Source organism: Pan troglodytes, chromosome 21, assembly GCF_028858775.2.
Source record: "Pan troglodytes isolate AG18354 chromosome 21, NHGRI_mPanTro3-v2.0_pri, whole genome shotgun sequence".
Lineage (NCBI taxonomy): Eukaryota > Metazoa > Chordata > Mammalia > Primates > Hominidae > Pan > Pan troglodytes.
In genome coordinates, this window is record NC_072419.2 from 39,214,069 (window position 1) to 39,236,548 (window position 22,480).

The 22,480-nt window shown below is 53.3% G+C and overlaps 1 protein-coding gene across 1 annotated transcript; it reads left to right on the top strand.

Annotated features, from left to right (window-relative positions):
* The first annotated feature begins 3,872 nt into the window (after positions 1-3,872).
* On the top strand, positions 3,873-19,481 carry BPIFB2 (BPI fold containing family B member 2). The gene is made up of 15 exons (XM_525301.6): positions 3,873-4,009; positions 6,350-6,443; positions 8,126-8,230; positions 9,131-9,277; positions 10,750-10,810; positions 12,359-12,419; positions 13,576-13,667; positions 13,954-14,139; positions 14,379-14,432; positions 14,897-15,067; positions 15,645-15,712; positions 15,859-15,904; positions 16,598-16,661; positions 17,040-17,116; positions 19,139-19,481. Exons 1-15 carry the CDS (start codon positions 3,901-3,903, stop codon positions 19,178-19,180), a joined length of 1,377 nt encoding a protein of 458 aa, XP_525301.5. The 5' UTR covers positions 3,873-3,900; the 3' UTR covers positions 19,181-19,481.
* Positions 19,482-22,480: the final 2,999 nt, after the last annotated feature.

Consider the following 22,480-nt stretch of genomic DNA (forward strand, 5'->3'; position numbering starts at 1 on the left):
ACCATGCTTTTCCTTGTTTCCTAGATCCCTTCCTGCCCCAAGCTTCCCAGGCTTTTCACCTTCTTAGGTTGCACCTGAATGCATTTTGTAATGCTGAGCTTCTCACTGGTGGACATTGTGCATAACACAAAATAACATTGCATGTGTTGTTGCTTTAATAAAGTTCTACTTTTTGTTGGGCGCGGTGGTTGATGCCTGTAATCCTAGTACTTTGGGAGGCAGAAGCGGGTGGATTGCCTGAGCTCAGGAGTTTGAGACCTGTCTGGGCAACATGGCAAAACCCCTTCTATACTAAAAATACAAAAAATTGGCTGGGCGTGGTGGTGTGTGCCTGTAATCCCAGCTACTCGGGAGGCCGAGGCTTGAGAATTGCTTGACTCGGGAGGCGGCAGAGGTTGCCGTGAGCAGAAATCGCGCCATTGCACCCAGCCTGGGCAACGGAGTGAGACTCTATGTCCAAAAATAAAGTTCTACTTTTTTACTGGGGAAAATAAAAGCATAACCGAGTGGAAATGTCGGGCTAAGTTTTTTCTGTTCGCCCTGCCTGTAGGGAGCTTGACTATTTGGATAGCAAAGCTAAAATGAATTCACTTTTGCCCCCTGGTGGCAGTTGCTTAAAATTGCAGGCTAATTACCAATGCGAAGTGGTACGATGGTCCCTCAAAGAGGCCCACACACTAAAACCTGAACATGTAAATATGTTAAGTCACAAGGCAAAAGGGAGTTAAAGCTAGAAGAGCAATTTAAGTTGCTAATCAGTCGATCTTGAGATGGGAAGAATACCCTAGATTACCCATGTGGGTGCAATGTAATGACAAGGGTCCTTAAAAATGGAAGAGGGAGGCAGGGAGATGGCAGCACAAGAAGCACTCAGCCCAACATGCTGGCTTTGAAGATGGAGGAAGGGACCAGGAGCCAAGGAATAAGGGCAGCTTCTAGAAGCTGGAAAAGGCAGGTGGACAATTCCTCTCCTACAGCCTCCAGCAAGGAACACAGCCCTGTCAATACTTCCTTGATTTTAGCCCAGGGAGACCCATCTGGGACTTCAGACCTCCAGAATGGTAACATGATAAATTGTGTCTTAAGTCACTAAGTTTGTGATAATACATTATTGCAGCAACAGGACACCAATGCAAAACCCCTGAGAATATTCAGTGAAGGGGAAACTCTGAAATGCCACCACTACAATTGTTACAAGGGTCTTTCAAATGTATACTCATTCATTTATTCATTCAACAAATATTTATGCACCTAGTATGGTCCAGGTGCTGGAAACAGGGCTGAGCAGAACCAGCTCCCATCCCTGTGGATGCAGGCAAAGTGGCTGGCAGAACATTCTGCATATAGCAGGTGCTCACCAAACGGTGCTTGCCATTGCTGTCAGGAGCCGGTTGAGATCTGGGATGGGCTGGTGAGAATCTCCCTCTTTTATGTCTACTGGCTGTCACCCAAATGGCTCTTGTGCTGGAAATATTTAAGAAAAGGAAGTGTCCAGGCCAACAGCAAACACCGAGAGTGGGTTTGGTCAATATCTGCGCCTCTGTCCACTGAGTCTGCTGTTTGCATCAGCTATGGTGTGGGCGCAGGAGGGCCCAGTCTTGGGCATTGGTGGACAGACCAAGGCCAGGAGCAGGGTGTCAGGGAGCTCACAGCAGGCTCTTCTCATTCCTCTTTGCATCTAGAATAGGGGCAAGGGAGCACTGGTTGGGAGGCAGGGCTGGTTCAAGTGAGCTCCAGCTGCTCAGGGGAGGGCTTGATGGTGTCTGTGGTCAGCTTTGTAGACACTGGTGGAGGCCTAGCACAGGGTGGGCCTGGGAGCTGGGCCTGATATTTGGGCTGGTGTGGGGTCAGTGGGAGTCAAGGAGTGCCCTGGAGTTGGGGAAAGGCCCCAAGTCATCCTGTGCCAATGAAGAAAAATGGAAAGGCCATCGCCTGCTGTGCACACATATATGCACACACACAAGAACATATACACATGTACCTCCCCATCCCAGGAAACAGTCCACTTGCATACACACATGCACCTAACACCACACACTCACAGACCCACAAACACTCAGTAGGCCAAGCCCACACATGCATACATGTACACAAAACTCCCCACCTCTGTGGTCCTGTTGGATTGTGTGAATAGACACGCAACACCATAAACCAAGATGCCAACGTGCCCATTTCATGTCCACACTCACACATAAGAGCACACATTTTCCCTGTACATGTGACTATGCACACACACTCACATGCATGTATCAACACAACCCTCATCCACACATGTGCATATGCAAATTCCTTCATGCGCACACACAGTTCCTTGGGTCCCATCCAGCCAAGGCGGAGGCTGACGTTTGTAATGTGGAAAGAGACCGTGGACTAATCCATTGTGAGTGGAATGTGCATTTGGAGAGAGGCTGGGATGTTAAGCTGTGGGGACAGGTCACGCACACTTTCTCTTCTGTTCCCTTCTGAGTTAGGGCTCAGTTTGTGACTGGGATCAGGGCTCAGCATGTGATCAGGGTCAGAGCTCAGTAACGGGTCAGGGCTCAGTGTGTGAATATGTGACAGGGTCAGGGCTCAGTCAATGACTGAGGATGGTGCTCAGGTAGCCTTCTGCCCCTCCTAAAAGGGTCATGTTTCCGAGAGAGCTTGGAGGTACCAGGCTTGAGGGGTCATTGCAGCCATCCCCTTGCCTATGGGAGGGGGGATGGGGTCCTCATGGGCCCCATCCTCCCAGGCCTTGGCTGGGCATGATAAGATACCCTCCTAGAAGCAGCTTTCCTTCCAGAGATCTCCTGGCCCTCACTAAGGCCATAGCTGCCTAGCCCCAGGGGCTTGTAGTGGTTGGGAGCTGGGCCTGGCTACTGGCTACGTGGCAGCCCCAGCGCACATGTGGGATGAGACACTTTGGCAAAGGCCATGTTTGCAGGGAAAACACTTGCAACCACAAGCAAACTCGCCGCTCCCTGGGTCCCTTCCCAGTGGACTCTGCACATTGGGAGCCTTATAAAGTAGCCTCTGCATCTGCCTGCCTGGGGCAGAGGAGGGCTACCCTGGGGCTGAGAGTTCACCTGTCTCAGGAACCACCTGAGGTAGGCATGGGGCTGGGCTGGTACACCACTTCCAAGGAGGCTTGGCTTCTCTATCTGTTCAGTGGGGATGCTACCTCCAGCCACCCTCTGCAGAAGGGTCCTTCCACTCCTGGCCTTGCTGTAGGACCTGGGCAAGTGCCACCATCCTGGGTCTCAGCAGACCCACCTGAGCAGCAGTCCCTCATTCCTGCCTGGCTCCCTCTCCCTGAGTCAGACACAGATCTGCCTATTTGGCCAGACTGAGTCAGGAGAGGATGGGGGCCATGTGAGAGGCCTACTCTTAGGCCATTTATCACCTGGCCAGGAGGGGATGAGGACAGGAGCCACCCTGGGTCCTCCCCTGGCTGAATTTGGTGGACAACTGGACACCAAGCTGGCTGTCACACAGGGCTGGACTCCGGCATCAGGTGATACAGTCCTGGGCATCTTCTTGGGACAGGAAACTACCTTCAGTCTCCCCATTTGGGAGTCTCACCATCCTTCTATGCCATGGCTTGGGTCCTGCACCTGGTCCCAGTCCACTGTGTGGCCCTAGGCAAGACCATTTCTTCTCTGGGCATTGGGGGTCATTTCCAGAAGGGACTCCCCCATGATTCCTGATGAAGCAAGCAAGGCAAGGTGATGGTTCCCAATGCAGAGATGCAAAAACTGATGTCTGTGGGCCTGGGGCAGGGCTGGGATCACCAGTCAGGGCTTGTTCCCTCCAGGCTGGAGTGGGGTTCGGGTGGCTCAGGGGTGGGCTGTTTTGGCTGAGCTCCCTGATGCTCATTTCTACCCCAGCCCACAGATCCTGTGGGCAGCGGCCAGGGCAGCCATGGCTTGGGCACGTAGGCTGGGCCTGCTGCTGGCACTGCTGCTGCCCGTGGTCGGTGCCTCCACGCCAGGCACCGTGGTCCGACTCAACAAGGCAGCATTGAGCTACGGTAAGCGGTGTGTTACCCAGTGAGTGTCTGTGAACCTGTACATGCGTGTGCAATCCTAAGTGTGTGTGCGTATCTGTGAACTCAAAAGCCCCATGAGGACCCAGATTTTAATTGGAAGTTGTGTGCCTGGCACCCAGACAGTGCCTGACACATGGCGCTGCTCAACAAATGCTTATTACATAAATGCGTGAGGGGGGAGTACGTCATGTGGCCAGTGTGCAAGTGTGCACATGTGACTTGCTCACATGCTTTGGTGATGTGGGCATAGGTCGGTTTGAGGGGCTATTTTTACCTGTGTGTGTCTACTTATGAGTTTGAAATTTCATAGAGCTGTGCCCACGTTTGTACTTAAGTGTCGGGGAGGGTGCAAGCCCATGATGCTGCCTGGATGTGTGTGCACAGGTACAGCTGTTCACCCTGGGTGTACACGTTTGTGTCTGTGGTGTGTGCACGCACGTGTGTTCTTGGGAGAGGTCTGTCTAGCACCGTGATGCAAGGAGTGTTCTAAAGTTACATCCCTTCTGAGCTCAGCGTGAGAGAATCATCCGCTCTCTGGGTCCCACTTGTGCGAGGGCTCTGTCTTATGGCTGTGCTGCTATATCCTTCCAAGTCTTGCCCCAATCCCCTAAGGAGGGCACAATGAAGAAACTTAGGCCCAGGGAGGGACAGACATTGCCAAGGTCCAGGACGCCAGCACAAACATGTTTATTCACCTCGAGTTGCCTCCCGGTGAGAATTTGGTTTCCCACCAAAGCCAGGAGATCAGAAGCGGTTTCCCCCAAGGCCAAACTCAGATTACAGTGTGAGAAAGTCAGGTCAGACAGTAGATGGGACTTTCAGTGGCCCAGGACATGAAGCAGTGGCTCAGGGAAGTAGCAGGTTTCCCCCACCCCTGGGTAAACACAGCCTTCCGGGACCTCATATCCGGGCTGATGGGCAGGCAATGAAAGGGGTCAGTGATCCGTGCCAGAGCATGACATGGAGCCATTCATGGATGCCTGCAGGTAGGGCCATGAGGCCCGCGCCCTCCGCCGCCTTCCTGCCCTCTGCCCATCCTGTGCAAGCCTCCTTTGTCCCCAGGGAGCCCTCCCCAGCTTGCCTGCCTGTGTTTGTTTTTGGCAGAAATCTGGCTGGAGGCCCACGCTGGACGCATTGCTCCCCAGGCTGGGCTGAGTGGCTACTTCCAGTGTCCTCCCCACCCCATCCTGCAAGCCCCAGAGTTCAAACCCTGCGTCAAGGGAGCACTGTAGATGGAGTCTGAGGTCTGGGTGTGAGTCCCAGCTCAGCTGCAGATGGTTAGGTGGGAGAGGGGTGCTGGGAAACATGGAAACCACCGCCTTTATGCTTCTTGTTGGGGGAGACTAAGAACCAGAGAGGTGCAGGGACTCCTCAAGTTCCCACAGTGAGTCTGAGCAGTGGGCAGGCCTCTTGACTCCTCATTTGAAGCTCCCTTCCAGCACCATTACCTCTTATTCTAATTCAACTCCTGCTTAATTAGCACCTCTCTGGGGCTCAGCAGCACAGGTGAGTGAGGATGCCCAGAGGCTCGGGAGCCAGGTCCCTCGGTCCAAAGCCAGCTTTCCCTGGCCAGGTGCCCTCACCTCTCTGTAAACTGGGCATGATAACAGGAAAAGTAAAGCACTCAGAACAGGGCCTGGCACTACAGGATCACAACATAAACGATTGCCGCTATTATTACAAAAATAAATAGCAATGGTAGAAGCTAGCATTTGCTGTGCACTGAGTGTTTACAATGATCCTATGTGACAGATACCATTAGAATCATTGCAGATGTATAGATGGGGAAACTGAGGCACAGAGTAGCCACACAGGCAGTGAGTAGCAGTGAGCACTGCGGTTTGAAACCAGGATCTGAGAGACTCTTGAGTCCTCAGCCTCCAGGTGAGGCTGTCCCCTCCCCTCCCAAGGGACGTCCCCTCTGCTCCCATGGGCGCCTCCACAGCAGGCCAGGGATGACTGGGAGATGCCCCTTCTGCTTGGGAACTTAGGGAAGGCTCCCAGAGGAGATGGGATCTGGTTGGAACCTTGCAAGAGGGCAAAGGATTTTGTTGCTTTTGAAGGACGGGGTAAATCAGCAGGATTTTGAGAGGCAGAGGGGGAGAAGGAGGTCATGCCCAGGTGGAGAGGGCCTGATGCGAGTGGTGCACCCAAGGTGGGCTCATGGGGAGTCAGCTGCCCTCCCCATATGCTTGGAGTAAGCCTACCCCTTCCAGTCTGAGTACCCTCTGCCCAAGGTGCAGGGTAGATGGCAGGCAGTGTGTTCTTGCTACTTGGTGGTTCCCGAGGGCACCCTGACCTCACTCTACCCTGGCCCCACAGTGTCTGAAATTGGGAAAGCCCCTCTCCAGCGGGCCCTGCAGGTCACTGTCCCTCATTTCCTGGACTGGAGTGGAGAGGCGCTTCAGCCCATCAGGTGAGTGCTCCCCTCCTCCAGAGAAGGTGCTCCTGCCACCAAGTGGAGTGTTCCTGCTTGCCAGGTGGGTGCTTCAGTCCACCGGGCATGTGCTCCTGCCTGCTGGGCAGATGCTCCTATCCATGGGGCAAAGTGTTCCAGTCCACCAGATGAGCACTCTCCACTGAAGGTGAGTGCTCCCTCCCACAAGGTGAGTGGTCACAAGATGATTTAAGAGAGGGACTCAAGATGGAGAAGCCGGGGCCTGGTGCCTCTGAATTAGTGAATTTCTGCCCTCAAGGGCTAAGACTGGCTCCTGGGTCCCCAGGGCTGGCAGGACCCTCTGTTTCTAGAAACTGGATACTGAATTTAGACATGAATCTGAGCCTCCTTTACCTCCACCCTACTCTGCTTAATGCAGAAACTAAAAGCATAGGGATGTGGAGCATCCCAAACTTAGACACCCCTGGGCTGGTCAACAGTCACCTTCCACATAGGAACTAGGGCTCACTACTGTCAGACCTTTGGGTTTCCAAGAGAAGATATACATCTAGAATCCATCAAATTTGGAATGATAGCAACTAATTAAAAAACATTTAAAGGCCAGGCGCGGTGGTCCACGCCTGTAATCCCAGCACTTTGGGAGGCCGAGGTGGGTGGATCACCTGAGATCAGGAGTTCAAGACCAGCCTGGCTAACATGGTGAAACCCCATCTCAACTAAAAATACAAAAATTAGCTGGGAGTGGTGGCGTGTGCCTGTAATCCCAGCTACTCAGGAGGCTGAGGTGGGAGAATCTCTTGAACCTGGGAGGCAGAGGTTGCAGTGAGCCAAGATTGTGCCATTGTACTCCAGCCTGGGCGACAAGAATGAAACTGTCTCAAAACAAAAAAACAAAAACAAAAACAAACAAACAAAAAATATTTAAGACTTTAAGACCCTGGAACAATGGGTGGATGGTGAAAAAAACATCTGGCTTGGGGGCCACCAGTTTGAGATCCCTTAGGAAGAGCTGAAATGCAGTTCATGGCATGGTTAATAAAGGTGGAGAACTGGACATAAATACCCAGTGACCAAAGATGCCTAAATCACTTGTGGTCTGGCCACACAATGGACACCATGGGGCTGTTTGAAAACAGTGCCCAGGGCTCTTGTTTGTAGACGCAGGATTGAACCCAGGATTGTTGAGTGCACAGAAGCAGCTTCTGTACGGGGACCTGAACTGTACAGTGCAGAAATGACTTTCATTTAGGAAATAAAATAAATCACAGGTTAGCTGGAGAGTGCTTGGAGCTTTGAAGTGGGGGAGTTTGTGTTGCTGTAGGCTACGAGCTGCAGACATTGACTAGGATACCAGAGAGAGGATTTCTGCCTTCTGTGGTTCCTGAAGTTTTTCTTTTCCAACCTTCCCAACTTTCCAGGCAGGGGTCGGAAACTGTCAAAAACCTGAGCAATCATCTCACCCAAGTCCTGCCCGAAGCGGGGGCCCCTCTGCATGTTCTCCCTACCAGCTGGTGTCCAACCTTGGTTTGCATGCCCCGTGGTGATGGAGAACTCACCATCTTCCCCTTACCTCATGGTTCCAATTGTCAGAAAGCCCTTCTTTATAACATCGTGTGGGTATGGCTCAGAGCACCCCCCCCCCAGAGTTGATCCCATGGTTTAATGGGGGCCACTCTGTCACCTTGATTACTACCCTGCAGGATCCGGATTCTGAATGTCCATGTGCCCCGCCTCCACCTGAAATTCATTGCTGGTTTCGGAGTGCGCCTGCTGGCAGCAGCTAATTTTACTTTTAAGGTCTTTCGGTGAGTGGATCTCCTTGTTAGGGGGTGAGAAGGGTTTTGGGGATGCTCCGAGGGGTACAGTGGGGGGACGGGGGGTAGCAACTCCTCCAGGGCCCTCATCCAGGCCTCTTGACTCTCTGTCCAGTTCTCTCTCTCCCCTCACGCTTGGAGGGGAGCAAGATAGTGAGAACATTTCTGAGAACCCTGCTCAACAGCTCTGCAACTGGGCAGAGTCACTTGGCTTGTTTACCCCTCAGCTTCCTCATCTGTAAAATGGGATGAACTTCTGTAAAGTGCCAATGACGGTTTGGTGAATGGGTTCATTGCTGTGATTATAATGACTGTCCTCTCTTTCCCAGGGCAAGGCACATGAGAGACGCTCAATAAGCATAACGATCAGAGTTATTTTTGTGTGCCTGGCATCTTGTATGTTACTGCATTTAATTTTCACACCATGAGCTGTGCAGTCAGAGGGGTCTCTTATCTAGCTTCTCTACCCTGACACTATGATTTTATGATTGCTTCCTGTGGGCCAGGCTCTGTGCTGGGTGTTTTCACATGATTATCTCACAGGAAACTCAGCACAGCCCTGCGAAATAGGTCCCACCAACCTTATGTCCATTTTACAGAAGAGGAAACTGAGGCTCAGCATGGTAAATGACTGGCCCAGGGTCTCACAGTGAGAGGCTCCGGACAGCCAGTGCTCACACCCACTGCTGCAACGTCTATGACCCCAAGTGGAGTCTTGAGGCTGGGGGCTGTGGGCCTGCCCCAGGTAGGGCCATCTCACTCTGGGAGTGGGGGGCCTGCCTGGGCCAAGTGGAGGGCAGGCAGGGGCTGGGGAATTTGTAAGATCTATCGTCAGTCATGGTGGGCTCTGCTGGGCGGTGCTGCTCGGGCTCAGGACTGGCATCCCTACAGCGCCCCAGAGCCCCTGGAGCTGACGCTGCCTGTGGAACTGCTGGCTGACACCCGCGTGACCCAGAGCTCCATCAGGACCCCTGTGGTCAGCATCTCTGCCTGCTCTTTATTCTCGGGCCACGCCAACGAGTTTGATGGCAGTAACAGGTGGGTGCCTGGTGAGGGCAGGGTCATAGGAATCCCAGATGCCAAAGCTGTGCTGCTGTTTCCTGAGCTGCCCACTCAGGACTTTAACCAATGGCCACAAGGGCCTCAGGGGCCCCCATTATTGGGCTTGTTTTATGTCGGAGGACACTGAGGCTCAGAGAGGGGGAGAGGCATGCCTGAGGTCACACAGCAAGTGAGCAGCCAGAGCCTGGGACCTTTCCATCCCCTGCACCACTTGACAATACACACTAGCTATTAGCACACTCTTTGGGGAGGGATTTTGGGTGGATCAGACTGGCTGTTAGGACCTCGGAGACCCACCCCTCCTAGCAGAGATGAGGGAAAGGAAGCCAGGGAGGGCCTGGGACCCACCAATAGCCAGCTCTCGCAGGCCGCTCCCTTCTGCATAAAGGCTGATGGCAGCTCCCGCCTCCAGAGCACTTATGTGTGCTGAGCATTTGTTCAGGCCCTTTCCGTAGATCATTTCGTTTGATCCTCACAGTATCCTACCAGGTAGGTGTTAAGTATTTCCTGCATTTTACAGGAGAGCAAATGGAGGCCCAGAGCAGTTAAGTGACTTGCCTAAGGCCACCGGCTGACAAATGGTGTAACCAGATTCAGGCCCAGGCAGCCCGACTAATCCCATGGCTTGCAAATCCCCCTAGACGATGTCTGCACCTTCCCAATGTGAGCGGGGCTTGCTGAGGTGTTGAGCATCTTGGAGGCTTAGAAGAATGCAACGTATGCATCAAGACTGAGCTTTCTCCCCAGAGAGGGATGTGGCTGCGTAAACCCATTCACACTTGTGTCCCATGATCACGACGTGTGACTCATGACCCCTCACTGTCCTTACAGGCAGGGGATGCTCACAGCTTATTGAAGGGGAAATGGAAGCCCAGAGGCTTTGGGAACACAGAGGCCACCCTCCCACCTCCCCAGGGAGCTGGTTCAGCAAGGTTGGGCTGTGGCTTGGATCGACATTTTTGCAAATCAAGGAACCATAGGTGCCTATGGAGCACTGTTGAGTTGTTTAGAGGGGAAACGGAGGCCCAGAGTCAGGAAGGGATTTTATTAGGTGTGTCACAGAAAATTGGACCCAAAGCATGAAGCAGACCCAGGATCCCAGCTCTACCCCCTAACCCAACCTTTACTGGGCTTAGAGTGGCCACGAAGCCAGCTGGCCAAGGTCATGGCCAAGTCTGGCTTTTGCAACGCCCTCTCTGTCTCACGCGCCACATTCTTGGCCATTTCCAAACCTTGAGATAAATGACCCTCTCTTTTGAGACTCAATTTCCTCATCTATGGGGCCAATTATGCCAGCACTGTGTCTGGCAGATGGCAGGGCATCGAATGGAATTGATTGGCCTCCTGGCTGAGGATAGAGACTTCTCTTCCCAGACATGCGACTGTGCTGAATGACGGGACCTAATATGTTTGGGAGCCCAGGAACTCTTTCTGTGTTTCTCCCTCAGCACCTCCCACGCGCTGCTGGTCCTGGTGCAGAAGCACATTAAAGCTGTCTTGAGTAACAAGGTAAAGGGCTTGCAGATTTCTCAGAAAGGAGGGCATGGCTTCACCAAGAAGGCACAGTGAAGAAAGAGTGGGATTTCAGGCAGGGGGTACTTTGCTTGGGATTAAAAAAAAAAAAAAAAAGACGCCCCGTCATGGTCCCCATGAAGGCAGGGAAAAGGCTGGTGCCAGGTCCAGGGGAGTGATGGGGAGGCACAAATGAGGGCAGAGTTTATGGGGTTGGAGGGGAGGGGGAGGTTCATCCTCTTAGGGCAGCCCCAATTTCATGCTAGAGGGTGGATGGAGTGGGGTTCATGGGCCTGTGGTTTGTGAAAAGAAGACAGAACGAGAGTGAACGAGGGTGTGGGCATGGGGCCACCTGTGGCCTGGACGGGTCCTGGTCCTTTCCAGATGTGCAGTCTCTGCTCCTGGTTCCACATCTGTACTGAAAGAGACAAAGCCCCTCCTCCGTGGGGTGGTTGCAGGCATGAAATGCATTAACATTTCAGAAGAGTTCGGGACAGTGGTTGGCAGAGTGGGTGCTGCTATTATTATTACTATTTTAGCTCTTGTCATTGTCTGCATGGAGCTGACTTGGTGAGAGAGGGTAGCCCAGGGGCTAGGGTCCTACTGCCCAGGGGGAGCTCATTTTCTCCCTGCCCTATCCCATCCCAACCCCACTACTGCTTTAAGGGGCAGTAGTAGAGACGAAGTCAACCTCCTGCATGCCACCCCACACCCCCCAGAGGGCGACTGCAACATGCCCACCTTACAGATGAGAAAACCGAGGCTCGAGGGGTGAAGGTGGGGCAGCTCCTCTTGAGAGTCCTGCGGGATGCCCAAGTGGACAGCTTAACTTTGTCTGTTGGTCCAGCCTCTTCCTCTCCCTGTAGTCCCCCTGCTGCCCTCATAGCCAGCCTCTTCTGGGCAAGGGGCTTCAGGCAGCACTGCAGGAAGGAAGACCCACCCTCTCCTCTTCCTCTCGACCTCGCCCTGCCCAGTCTCGCCAGCTCTTGCCTGGTTAAGGCTGCGAGTGCCCCTGGCCTTGCAGTTCCTCCTCTGCCCCCATCTTCTATCACACTGATCCCAACATAATGTACTTCTCTGGCTGCCCATGGTGCCCAGGGAAAACCTCTGTAGCTCCCTGGCCTGGCATCTGAAGCTTGGCCTGGTCTGGCTTGCTGATCACTGCCTGCCTCTGCATGGGCACCACCCTCTCACCAGCTGAGCTTCAAGACTGAGCTCTCAGCCCCGTTGCAGCAGATTCCCTGCCTCCGTTGCTCAGGCCCAGCTATGACCACCTGGGCTGGGCTCCACGGCCTCTGTTCTTTCTTCCGTGCCTGGGGACCTATGCTCACACTGCCATCAGCCTTTGGGTTGCTTCTCCTCTGTTTCTTCGGTGCCTGGAAGGGGTCCCAGGAGATGCCCACTGGCGGGTGGAGGAAGGGATTCCAGGCATGGTGTATGGGTTGGGGAGGCTTCTAGACAGGGACTCTAGACCCCTCTCAGCCTTGTGCCCTCCAGCCTGAGGGCTGCCCTAACCCCAGCCTCCTTCTCTCTGTCTTACCACAGCTGTGCCTGAGCATCTCCAACCTGGTGCAGGGTGTCAATGTCCACCTGGGCACCTTAATTGGTAAGATCTGGGAGCCAGGGGAGGGGGCTGGGGCCTCTGGGACCCCCTGGAGCCCCTAGAACCCTCCAAAGGCTCCACTCTGGATCACGGTCGACCTCTAGGAGAGTCAGTTGTAGGGTGACTGAATTGTGAGCTCCCAAAACAGTGTAATTATTCATGAAATCTGGGAATCTCCAAATTCTAGAACCAAAACCAAGTCTTTGATTCTAGAATCTGTGTATCTTAGATCAAAAAATCTGAAAAACAAAATACAATTTTGAAATCATGAGTCTTAACATTGGAGAATCCAAGGACCATTGACACTTAGAATCTGGAATCATTCTAGAATCTAGAATCATCATTCCAAAGACCAGCTCTTGCCTCGGCTTCCCAAAGTGCTGGGATCACAGGCATGAGCCACCGCGCCTGGCCTCGCCCTTTGAAACTTCCCTGCAAGAGTATTCTGAGGCTCAGAGGAGTTGGGCTCTGAGCCATGCCTCCCTGAAGGCTGCTCGGAGGGTCTGTTAGGGAAGCTGGACTTCTGTGATCTTGCATAACTGGCCCCAGTGGGGTGTGCTCTTGGAGTTCTCATAGGAGACAGTGTGATGAGGTGGGAAGAGCATAGCTTTGGGGTCAGACTGACCAGGTATTACACTCCTGGGCAAGACTGAACCTCACCAGACTGCGTGTGCGTGTGTGCGTACGTGTGTGTGTGCATGTGTGCATATGTGTGTATAAAATAACCCTACAGGATTGTAACGAGGATTGAATGAGATGCTGTAAGTCAAGCATCTGGACCTTGATAAGTGAGAGTTCTCTTCTTTTTCTGTGGTTGCTTCTCACCTTTGTCAGGGGATATTTGTGCCTGGACTGGGCCCTTCTCCTTCCTTCTAACTTGGGGTCAGTAGTCTCCCACCAAGGGGGAAAGCAGAAAGCTTACCTGTTAGAATTGTGCCTAAACTAAGAGTCAGCAGGCTGTGAGTAGCTCAATCCTGGCCATGTGCACTTTGCCACTTAAATTTGCTTATTCAGAGGCTTGCTCTGCCTCTTTTGTTTCGTGGCCTGGCTCTGGCTAATCAGGGTAATCAGACAATAAATAAACTTTTCTGGATAGATGAAACGTTGGTGAGCAGTGCTAAATATGCCATCTTTTCTTCTCTACCCTGGTTTCATGAAGGCCTCAACCCCGTGGGTCCTGAGTCCCAGATCCGCTATTCCATGGTCAGTGTGCCCACTGTCACCAGTGACTACATTTCCCTGGAAGTCAATGTAAGTGCCTCCTGGCCAGCCCAGAGCTGGGGGCTTGCTGCCTCTGGAGTCCTTGGTGTTCCAGAAGATTCCTAAAGGAGCGGGGGAGTGGGAAAGGAGAGGAGGAGCTGGAATAGTGTCCCAGCCGGGAGCATGCCACACAGGCAAAAGTGTGAACTACACATGTGGCATCTTGCAGGGGCTGGGGGGCAGGGAGTGGCATCTAGGAGTCCAGGTTCTGCCATGGAGCCACCTCCGTGCTGAGGCCCTGCTGCTTTTCTCCCACTTCCCCCTCCCACCCCTACAGGCTGTTCTCTTCCTGCTGGGCAAGCCCATCATCCTGCCCACGGATGCCACCCCTTTTGTGTTGCCAAGGCATGTGGGTACCGAGGGCTCCATGGCCACCGTGGGCCTCTCCCAGCAGCTGTTTGACTCTGCGCTCCTGCTGCTGCAGAAGGCCGGTGCCCTCAACCTGGACATCACAGGGCAGCTGGTGAGGGCCCGACCTGCAGCCCAGGGCCTGTGGGGCAAGAGCTCCCTGTGGCCCAGCCTAGGGAGACCTCCCAGAGGTCAAATCATGGGTGGGTGGGGCCGCTGAAGCTGGCGCCACAGGGTGGCTGTTGGAAGGGTTAAACGGGGGCTATGGGGAGCGATTGCTCAGGGGGAAAGTGGTGATCTGTCTTGGGGAGCAGCTGTCCTAAAACCTGTTGTGGCCTGGGGTGCTGATTTCAGAGGTCGGATGACAACCTGCTGAACACCTCTGCTCTGGGCCGGCTCATCCCGGAGGTCGGTGATGTTTCTGATCATTCCAGGGACTGAGACAAGGGACTGGGGTGGGGGTTCTGTGGGTCATGGGATCTCTGCTGGCTCTTATCTGTCCCAAGTGAAGTTCAGCGTCTGTCCTTAAACCTACTCCTCCATCTTGGGGAGGCTCTAACTTCTGCCCAGACATCACACTCTGTCTCTCTGTGCCTTTGCTTGAGCAGTGTCTGCTGTTTGGAATGTCTTTCTCCTCCCTTTCCCTTATCCTTCTTCAAGACCAAGCTCAAGGTCACCTCCTCGGGGAGATCCAACCCCCTCGTCTTGTCCAGCGGCCTGTAAGACCCACTGGCTTACACAGAGGGGGGACCCACCTCTGTGCCCAGTCACATACAGCGCCATGGTGGCCCAATCAGCATTTGAGGAGTGACTGACCAGAGAGCCCGCCAGCCGCTGCCTCAGCAGGGCCTCCTCCGCCTCTGCCTCCCCAGGTGGCCCGCCAGTTTCCCGAGCCCATGCCTGTGGTGCTCAAGGTGCGGCTGGGTGCCACACCTGTGGCCATGCTCCACACAAACAACGCCACCCTGCGGCTGCAGCCCTTCGTGGAGGTCCTGGCCACAGCCTCCAACTCGGCTTTCCAATCCCTCTTCTCCCTGGATGTGGTGAGTGCGGTGGGGCCGGTCGGAAGGCAGGCAACTGTCACAGAGACCTCCCTCCCTGCTTCACTGTCCCCTCATCTTTGCTCTACTCACACTATTGTCTTCGCTGTTCCTTGAATGTGTCAGGACACTCCCGCCCCAGGACCTTTGCATGTGCTGAGCCCTCGGCCTAGGACTCTCCCACCCTGGCTCTTGGCATGGCCAGCTCCCCCTCCTCTTCCAGGCCTCAGCTTAAATGTTGCAGCCTTCCTGGTCTACCCTGAGTAAGAAGGTCCCCATCAGCCTTCTCGGCACCTCCTCTCTGCATTTGTGGCCCCTGCCACTCTCTGAAAGGATGGCGCCTGGTTACTGTGGTTACGGTCCCCCTCTCCCACAGCTGGCAGCTCGTTCCCAGGACAGGGAGCTGGTCTGCCTTGTTCACACTGTGTTGTTGCCAACATTCAGCGTGGGGCCTGGCACATAGCAGGGGCTCCACAGACACCTGCTGCCTGAATGAGTCGGGAGATGGGTGGGAGGCTGGGTGGCTGGTGCCCCCCTCATGGCTCTGTACCCTCTGACCCTGCTCTCCCCATGTGCCCAGGTAGTGAACTTGAGACTCCAGCTCTCTGTGTCCAAGGTGAAGCTTCAGGGGACCACGTCTGTGCTGGGGTAAACGAGCCCACCTGGACCCAGCAGCCTCAGTGTGTTCTTCTGTGCAATGGGTCCATCACCACCCTGGGTCACGGTGTTAGCCAGGGAGCCTGGGCGTAGGGAGGTGCCAGACCCTGTCCTGAATTCTCCTGCTTCTCTTTCAGGGATGTCCAGCTCACAGTGGCCTCCTCCAACGTGGGCTTCATTGATGTGAGTGGGGGGCTGGGGCCTCTAGAAACCCCCGTCCTGGGTAGGGCACACCTTGAGCCTGGGGAAGGGATGGCTGTGTACATGTGCTGACCCGTGTGCCTGTGTGTGCCACTATAGTCAGGCTTCCCCGGGCTGCTTGGGGACAGTGGCCAGTCAGTCCATCTGCCTGATACTCTGCCTGGCAGTCAATGACTTGTCACCCAGCCCTCACCCCAAAAGTCCATTGGTCAGTTGGACAAAGAATGTCAGCTGTCCCTTCAGCCAGGTGATGTGATTGGGTCATCGGCCACCATACATCCACTTGTCAGCTGGCATGCCATCAACATGCCCCCCTTCTACCCAGCTGTCAGTCTGTCTGTCTGTCGGTCATCTGCGTCAGGCAGTCTGCTGGCCAGTCCACCTGTTGGTCACACAGTGCGTGAGTGTCCACAGTCAGTGCCTGTCCCTCAGCCTCCACTCCGGTGAGCACTGCTGCTGGGTGTGATCCTGCGAAGGCTGAGCCAACCATGGGGGTATTTCTGGGCCCCACTTGAACCCAGGACATGGGTGATCTGCCTTCCTCCCTGTGCCTCAGCCTCTGCCATCCATCTGTTGTCTGTCTGTCTCTGTGTATATTTATGTATGTGCCTGACTGTCCATCTCTCCTGGCCCTTCGGCTGGGACGGGCCCATCTCCCTGGTTCCGTGGCCACAGACAGATCAGGTGCGCACACTGATGGGCACCGTTTTTGAGAAGCCCCTGCTGGACCATCTCAATGGTAAGCCCTGCCCTCCACCCCAGCAGGGCCCCTCTGGCCCCCTCCATACCCCACATCTGCTCAGTGCTCAATCCCAGCCCCCTTCCCACCTCCCAGGCTCACAGGGTGAGAGGGGGCCTCTGGAGTCTAGCAGCCCATGTGTGCATGCCCCTTGGCACATATCTGTGTAGCAGCTGTGTGATCTTCACCAAGCAGCTGTGTGATCTTCACCAAGTTCCTTTTTCTCTCTGAGCCCCAGCTTCCCCTTCTGTAAAAGGGGTATAACAATAATGGCATCCATCTCCCAGATGCCTGCGAGGACTCAGTGCTGTGATGCACATGAGGGCTTCAGCACAGGCTGGCTCCAGGGGACGATCCTTTCTTCTTTCTCGCCTGCAGCTCTCTTGGCCATGGGGATTGCCCTCCCTGGTGTGGTCAACCTCCACTATGTCGCCCCTGAGATCTTTGTCTATGAGGTGAGAGCCTTTGGGTGTGACCAGAGGGGCCTCCTTCACTCAGAGGGACTGATTGAGGTGGGGGTCACCTCTCTCCCTCCCCCTCTGTGGCTGCCAAAACCATGCCATGAATCCTTAACTGCACTGAAATGAAAAGTCCGGGATGCCAAGAGATGCTGGGTCAAAGGTTTCACCCTTACTTTAGTCCTCATAAAATATCACACCAGACCACACTCGGACAATTGGGGCCTTCACTTGTCCCGTGATCCTGTGCCCTGGAATGGGCACAACCCCTTTGATATCTGGAGCAGATGACAGTGGGACTCCTTCCACTTTGTAGACAAACTGTGCAGGCTGGATGGGAGTAGGGAACTTCCTGAACTTTCTAAAATTGCTTTCCCCGGATCTGAAATTGTGGGTCCAGGGTGAGATCCAGTCACAACACTGCCCAGGGTGAGATCCAGTCACGACACTGCCCAGGGTGAGATCCAGTCACGACACTGCCCAGGGTGAGATCCAGTCACGACACTGCCCAGGGTGAGATCCAGTCACGACACTGCCCAGGGTGAGATCCAGTCACGACACTGCCCAGGGTGAGATCCAGTCACGACACTGCCCAGGGTGAGATCCAGTCACGACACTGCCCAGGGTGAGATCCAGTCACGACACTGCCCAGGGTGAGATCCAGTCACGACACTGCCCAGGGTGAGATCCAGTCACGACACTGCCCAGGGTGAGATTCAGTCACGACACTGCCCAGGGTGAGATTCAGTCACGACACTGCCCAGGGTGAGATTCAGTCACGACACTGCCCAGGGTGAGATTCAGTCACGACACTGCCCAGGGTGAGATTCAGTCACGACACTGCCCAGGGTGAGATTCAGTCACGACACTGCCCAGGGTGAGATTCAGTCACGACACTGCCCAGGGTGAGATGCGACAACTGCTTTCTTCTGCACCTGGGATATAAAAGGAAATTCAGTCAGCAAGACATGCCTAAGACAGAAAGCTGAACCCAGGTCTCTCAAGCCCAATGTCTCACGTGCTGTTCATACCCGATGAGTGTGACCTGCTGATGTAATTCCAGGGAGGATGCCCTTGTTCCTTAAGAACTACTGTCTCAAGGCACTGGGGTGATCATCCGCCCCCATGAGAAGGAACGATTGGTACACAGAGGAGCAGGGCTCTGTGGGAATTTCCCTAGGACTTCCCAAAACAGGCAGTTAGTGGCTGACCCACCTTGACACTTGACCCAGTCACTGGGTCAGAGGTGAAAAGTCCCTAGTCCAGTACTGTTACCAATGGAACTTTCTGCAAGGATGGAAATTTATACTGTCCAAAGCAGCAGCCATGATAAGCCACAGGTACATGTGGCTACTGAGCACTGAAATGTGGCTAGTGCAACTGTGGACCTGAATTTTTTATTTTGTTTCATTTTAATGAATTTCCATGTAATTAGCCATAGGACTAATTAATTAGCCATAGCCACTAATTGTGGCTGCATTATTGGACCACAGAGCCCTAGACTACGAGCTACACTGGGGCAGGAACTGGGTCTGGCTTGTTCTCTGCTGGCTCCCCAGCACCTGCCACAGGGCTTGGCTTATAGTAGAGGCTTGATGAAGATTTACTGAATGAATGAATGAATGAATGATCGGCAGCCCTCCAGAATGCTCCTGCAGTGGAGTGTAGCATAGGGGAGCTGTGGGGGGTGCCTGAGTCTGCTGGAGAGAGTTGGACTTGGAGAAGATGCTCCATGGTTCTGGGCTCCCATTCATAAAGCATCAGTGGTATCCACCATCGGAGCAGCAACCAGTGCCTTCCATGGGGGTCTCACTGCATCCTCACAGTGACCTTGTGAGGTGGAGGCTGTTACTACCCCCAAAGTGACAGACTGGTAAACTGAGGCCCAGAGAGGCAAAGGACTCTCCTCACAACCCACAGCAAGAATGGCAGAGCAGAACTCAGAGCCAGGCTGAGGGGGCGGCTGGGGTCCTGCCTGTGCCTCCTCTGACCTGGTCCATGGTTTCCTTTGCCCTTCAGGGCTACGTGGTGATATCCAGTGGACTCTTCTACCAGAGCTGAGGCAAGACATGGGCCAGCTCGCTGCTCAGGCGAATTTCTCATTTCAAGCCACTGGGGAAACTGAGGCAAAACCATACTTAGTCATCACCAACAAGCTGGACTGCTTAGCTGGGCTGTTTTATCTTCCCTGAGTGCCTGGGTCTCCCTCCCTCACTTCTGCCCTTTCCCTTCCTCCTCCTCTTCTCCTCCCTCTTCCCTCATCTCCCCCCTCCTTCCTCTGCCCCACCCCAGTGTGGAGCAGACTGCTCCTCCAGGCTGTATAGACCTGCCCTCTTGCATTAAACAACTTCTCTTGAGCTGCAACTTTCAGCCAAGCCCAGCAAACTCTTTGCATACCTAAGGCCAGTTCCCTACATGCAGTCTCCAGGTTCTGTCTGTCCCTGGAGCCACCAACGCTGCCTGGGAGAAGAAGAAGACATAACCACATCTCTGTTGATGACATCTCTGTTGATGACATCCATTGACTGTGTCACCTCTTTGCCTGGGGGAGCTCCTGTTTTGAAAGAGGACCCTGGAGAGCTGCATGGATGAGCCTGAAGTTAGAGCACCATGGTGGCACTTTGGGCACAGTGCCCCTTGCCTGGCAGCTTGCCCCATCTTGTAACTAGAACCTCATAAGAGCCCCATGAATCAGGCAGGCAGAGACTGGAGTTCCATTTTATGGATGTGGGGACTAAGGTCCACTGAGGAGGGGAATGCACGGTGCCTCAGAGCTGGATGGTGACATGACCTTCCTTCAATCCAGACATGAGATGTCTGGTTCCCTCTGCCATTCTCCGGCTCCCAGAGCTGGACCTTGTCCCTGAGTCATGAACTTCAGGTGATGGGGAGTTCATTGCTCTTCTAGGCAGCTTCTCCATCTTTGGTTTCTCTACCTTTGGTTTTACGAGCAAGTTTTTTGTTCTAAAGAGGCAGCATCTGCTTCCTGGGCCTCTGCCCTTCTGGTCACACTGAACATGTCTAACCCCTTTAGCCTCTGAATGCCCTTCACACCCAGTGAATCACACAGAACAAGATGACCTAAGGAACACCAAGGGATGTAAATGCTGGCAAGTCAAAGCCATGTGATTTTCTACCTCTGATAAGCTAATCTCTTAGCCAGAGATAGGATTCCTTCCTGCCTAGATATATGGGGTTTATGTTCTGTTTATGTTTCCTTTGGGGAGTAAAAGGTGCCTCAGTTTTTACCACCAGTAAGCAAAGCCTTTGGCACGGTGTGACCCTAGCCACTCTTCCTGTGAGGGTTCAGGTTCATTCCTAAAGTTTCCAGCATGAGAGATCGAAGGTACTGGACCAAGCCCAGAGTCTTGGTGGTGGAGAACAGGTTGGGGGTGGTACTGAGAGAGTGGCAAGGGGCAGGTTGGAAAATCCACCCCCATGATTTTGCTCAGGACAATGTGACTCGTATTTCATTTGGTTATTTGGTTAATTAATTCATTCATCCTACTTTTATTGAGGGTTAAAATAGGCTGAGCTCTAGAAGTGAGGGAGGGAGACCCAGGCACTCAGAGTGGTCTGCAGTATGAGAGAGACAAAAAACTTAAGACAGAGCCATAGTCCATAAAGGAAGTTAATAACCTAGGAAAAGATTATGAGCTCAATATGTCAGTCCAGTGATCCATCTATCTATCCATCCATCCATCCATCCATCCACCCACCCACCGATCAATCTATGTAACCATCCATCCATTTATCTATCATCCATCCATCCACCCATGCATCCACCTACTCACTACCCATCAATCCATATAACCATCCATACATTTGTTCATCCATCCACCCATCCACCCACCCATCAATCCGTATAACCATCCATCCATTTGTCCATCATCCATTCATCCATCCATCTACTCACTACCCATCAATCCATATAACCATTCATCCATTTGTTCATCATCCATCCATTCACCCATGCATCCACCTACGCACTACCGATCAATCCATATAACCATCCATCCATTCGTTCATCCATCCATCCATCCACCCACCCATCAATCCATATAACCATCCATCCATTTGTCCATCATCTATTCATCCATCCATCTACTCAATATCCATCAATCCATATAACTATTCATCCATTTGTTCATCATCCATCCATCCATGCATCCACCTACTCACTACTGATCAATCCATATAACCATCCATCCATTTGTCCATCATCCATCCATCCATCTACTCACTACCCATCAATCCATATAACCATTCATCCATTTGTTCATCATCCATCCATCCATCCATACATACATACATACATACATCCGTCCGTCTGTCCATCCATCCATCCATCCATCCATCCATCCATCCGCCCATTTATTCAGTCATTTTTTCCAACCAGCCAGGCTTTGTTTGTACCCATGATGTACCTATTTCAATAATATATGTTCTTTTAGGTGAAGGGGGGATGAAAATGCCTCAGTCAAGCTCCTTGCCCAGAAGGAAGATGGTGGTCTGTCTAAAGAGAGTTGCCCTCATCCTAAGGGACACCCTTTGGTCATTCAGTTAGGTGCCTGCTGGGCTCTGGCTGCTGAGAGGGACAGATGGGTGTAGCAGTTTGAGTCCAGTTAGAAGATAGAAACCACACAGGAGCTCAAACAGGGGAAGTTTAATATGAAGAGTTATTAACTATGATAAAAGAGTCGCTGCAAGACATAAGGAAACTCTATATGGTCCTCTAGGGCTGAGGGAGAGTACCCAAGGAAAGACAAACTCGGAAGGGCTTCAGGCCTTATTGGAGAAGGCATTGCTCAGCCTAGTGGATAGCACAGATGTTGGCTGGTGTGGCCAGGTTGGAGATGGCCTCAGCTGGCCTAGAGTTGCTAGAGTTGCTGGACAAACAACAGGAAACTAAGACCTTGGGATCTAGTGTGCAAGCAGCATGGGGTGACGAAAGAGGGGAGCTCTGGGGTGTGGCTTGCACATGGAGCAGCTCAGGGTGTGGCTTTCTGGACTATAGGCGACTGGATAGAGGTAACGTGGGGCTACTTATGGAGGAGTCTGGGCACTGGCATGGGCAAGAGGCCTTCAGAGGGGTTGGGCCAGATGGGTGGGGGCATGGAGAGTAGTTCCGATTTCTGTTTGGAAGGGCTGGCCCCAGGCTGAGGTTGCAAGTTTGCAGAGGGATTGAGTTCTGGACCCATGGCTGGGATAGGCTTCACCTGCACACACTCACATAGCCAACTCCAACCCACATTGGAAACTGCAGGAAGCCTCTTCCTCTTGTACTGCCCTCTCCTAAGAAAGGTTGACATCATGCTCACTTTAAGGGAGAAATACTTAAGTGAGTCCCATTGCTTATCA

What these genes read in the sequence shown, in the direction of transcription:
- BPIFB2 (XM_525301.6), top strand. Translation starts at nt 3,901, where the DNA reads ATGGCTTGGGCACGTAGGCTGGGCCTGCTGCTGGCACTGCTGCTGCCC. An exon ending in AAGCTGTCTTGAGTAACAAG is followed by an intron (nt 10,811 to 12,358) that starts GTAAAGGGCTTG and finishes GTCTTACCACAG; the next exon opens with CTGTGCCTGAGCATCTCCAA. An exon ending in TGGGCCGGCTCATCCCGGAG is followed by an intron (nt 14,433 to 14,896) that starts GTCGGTGATGTT and finishes CTGCCTCCCCAG; the next exon opens with GTGGCCCGCCAGTTTCCCGA.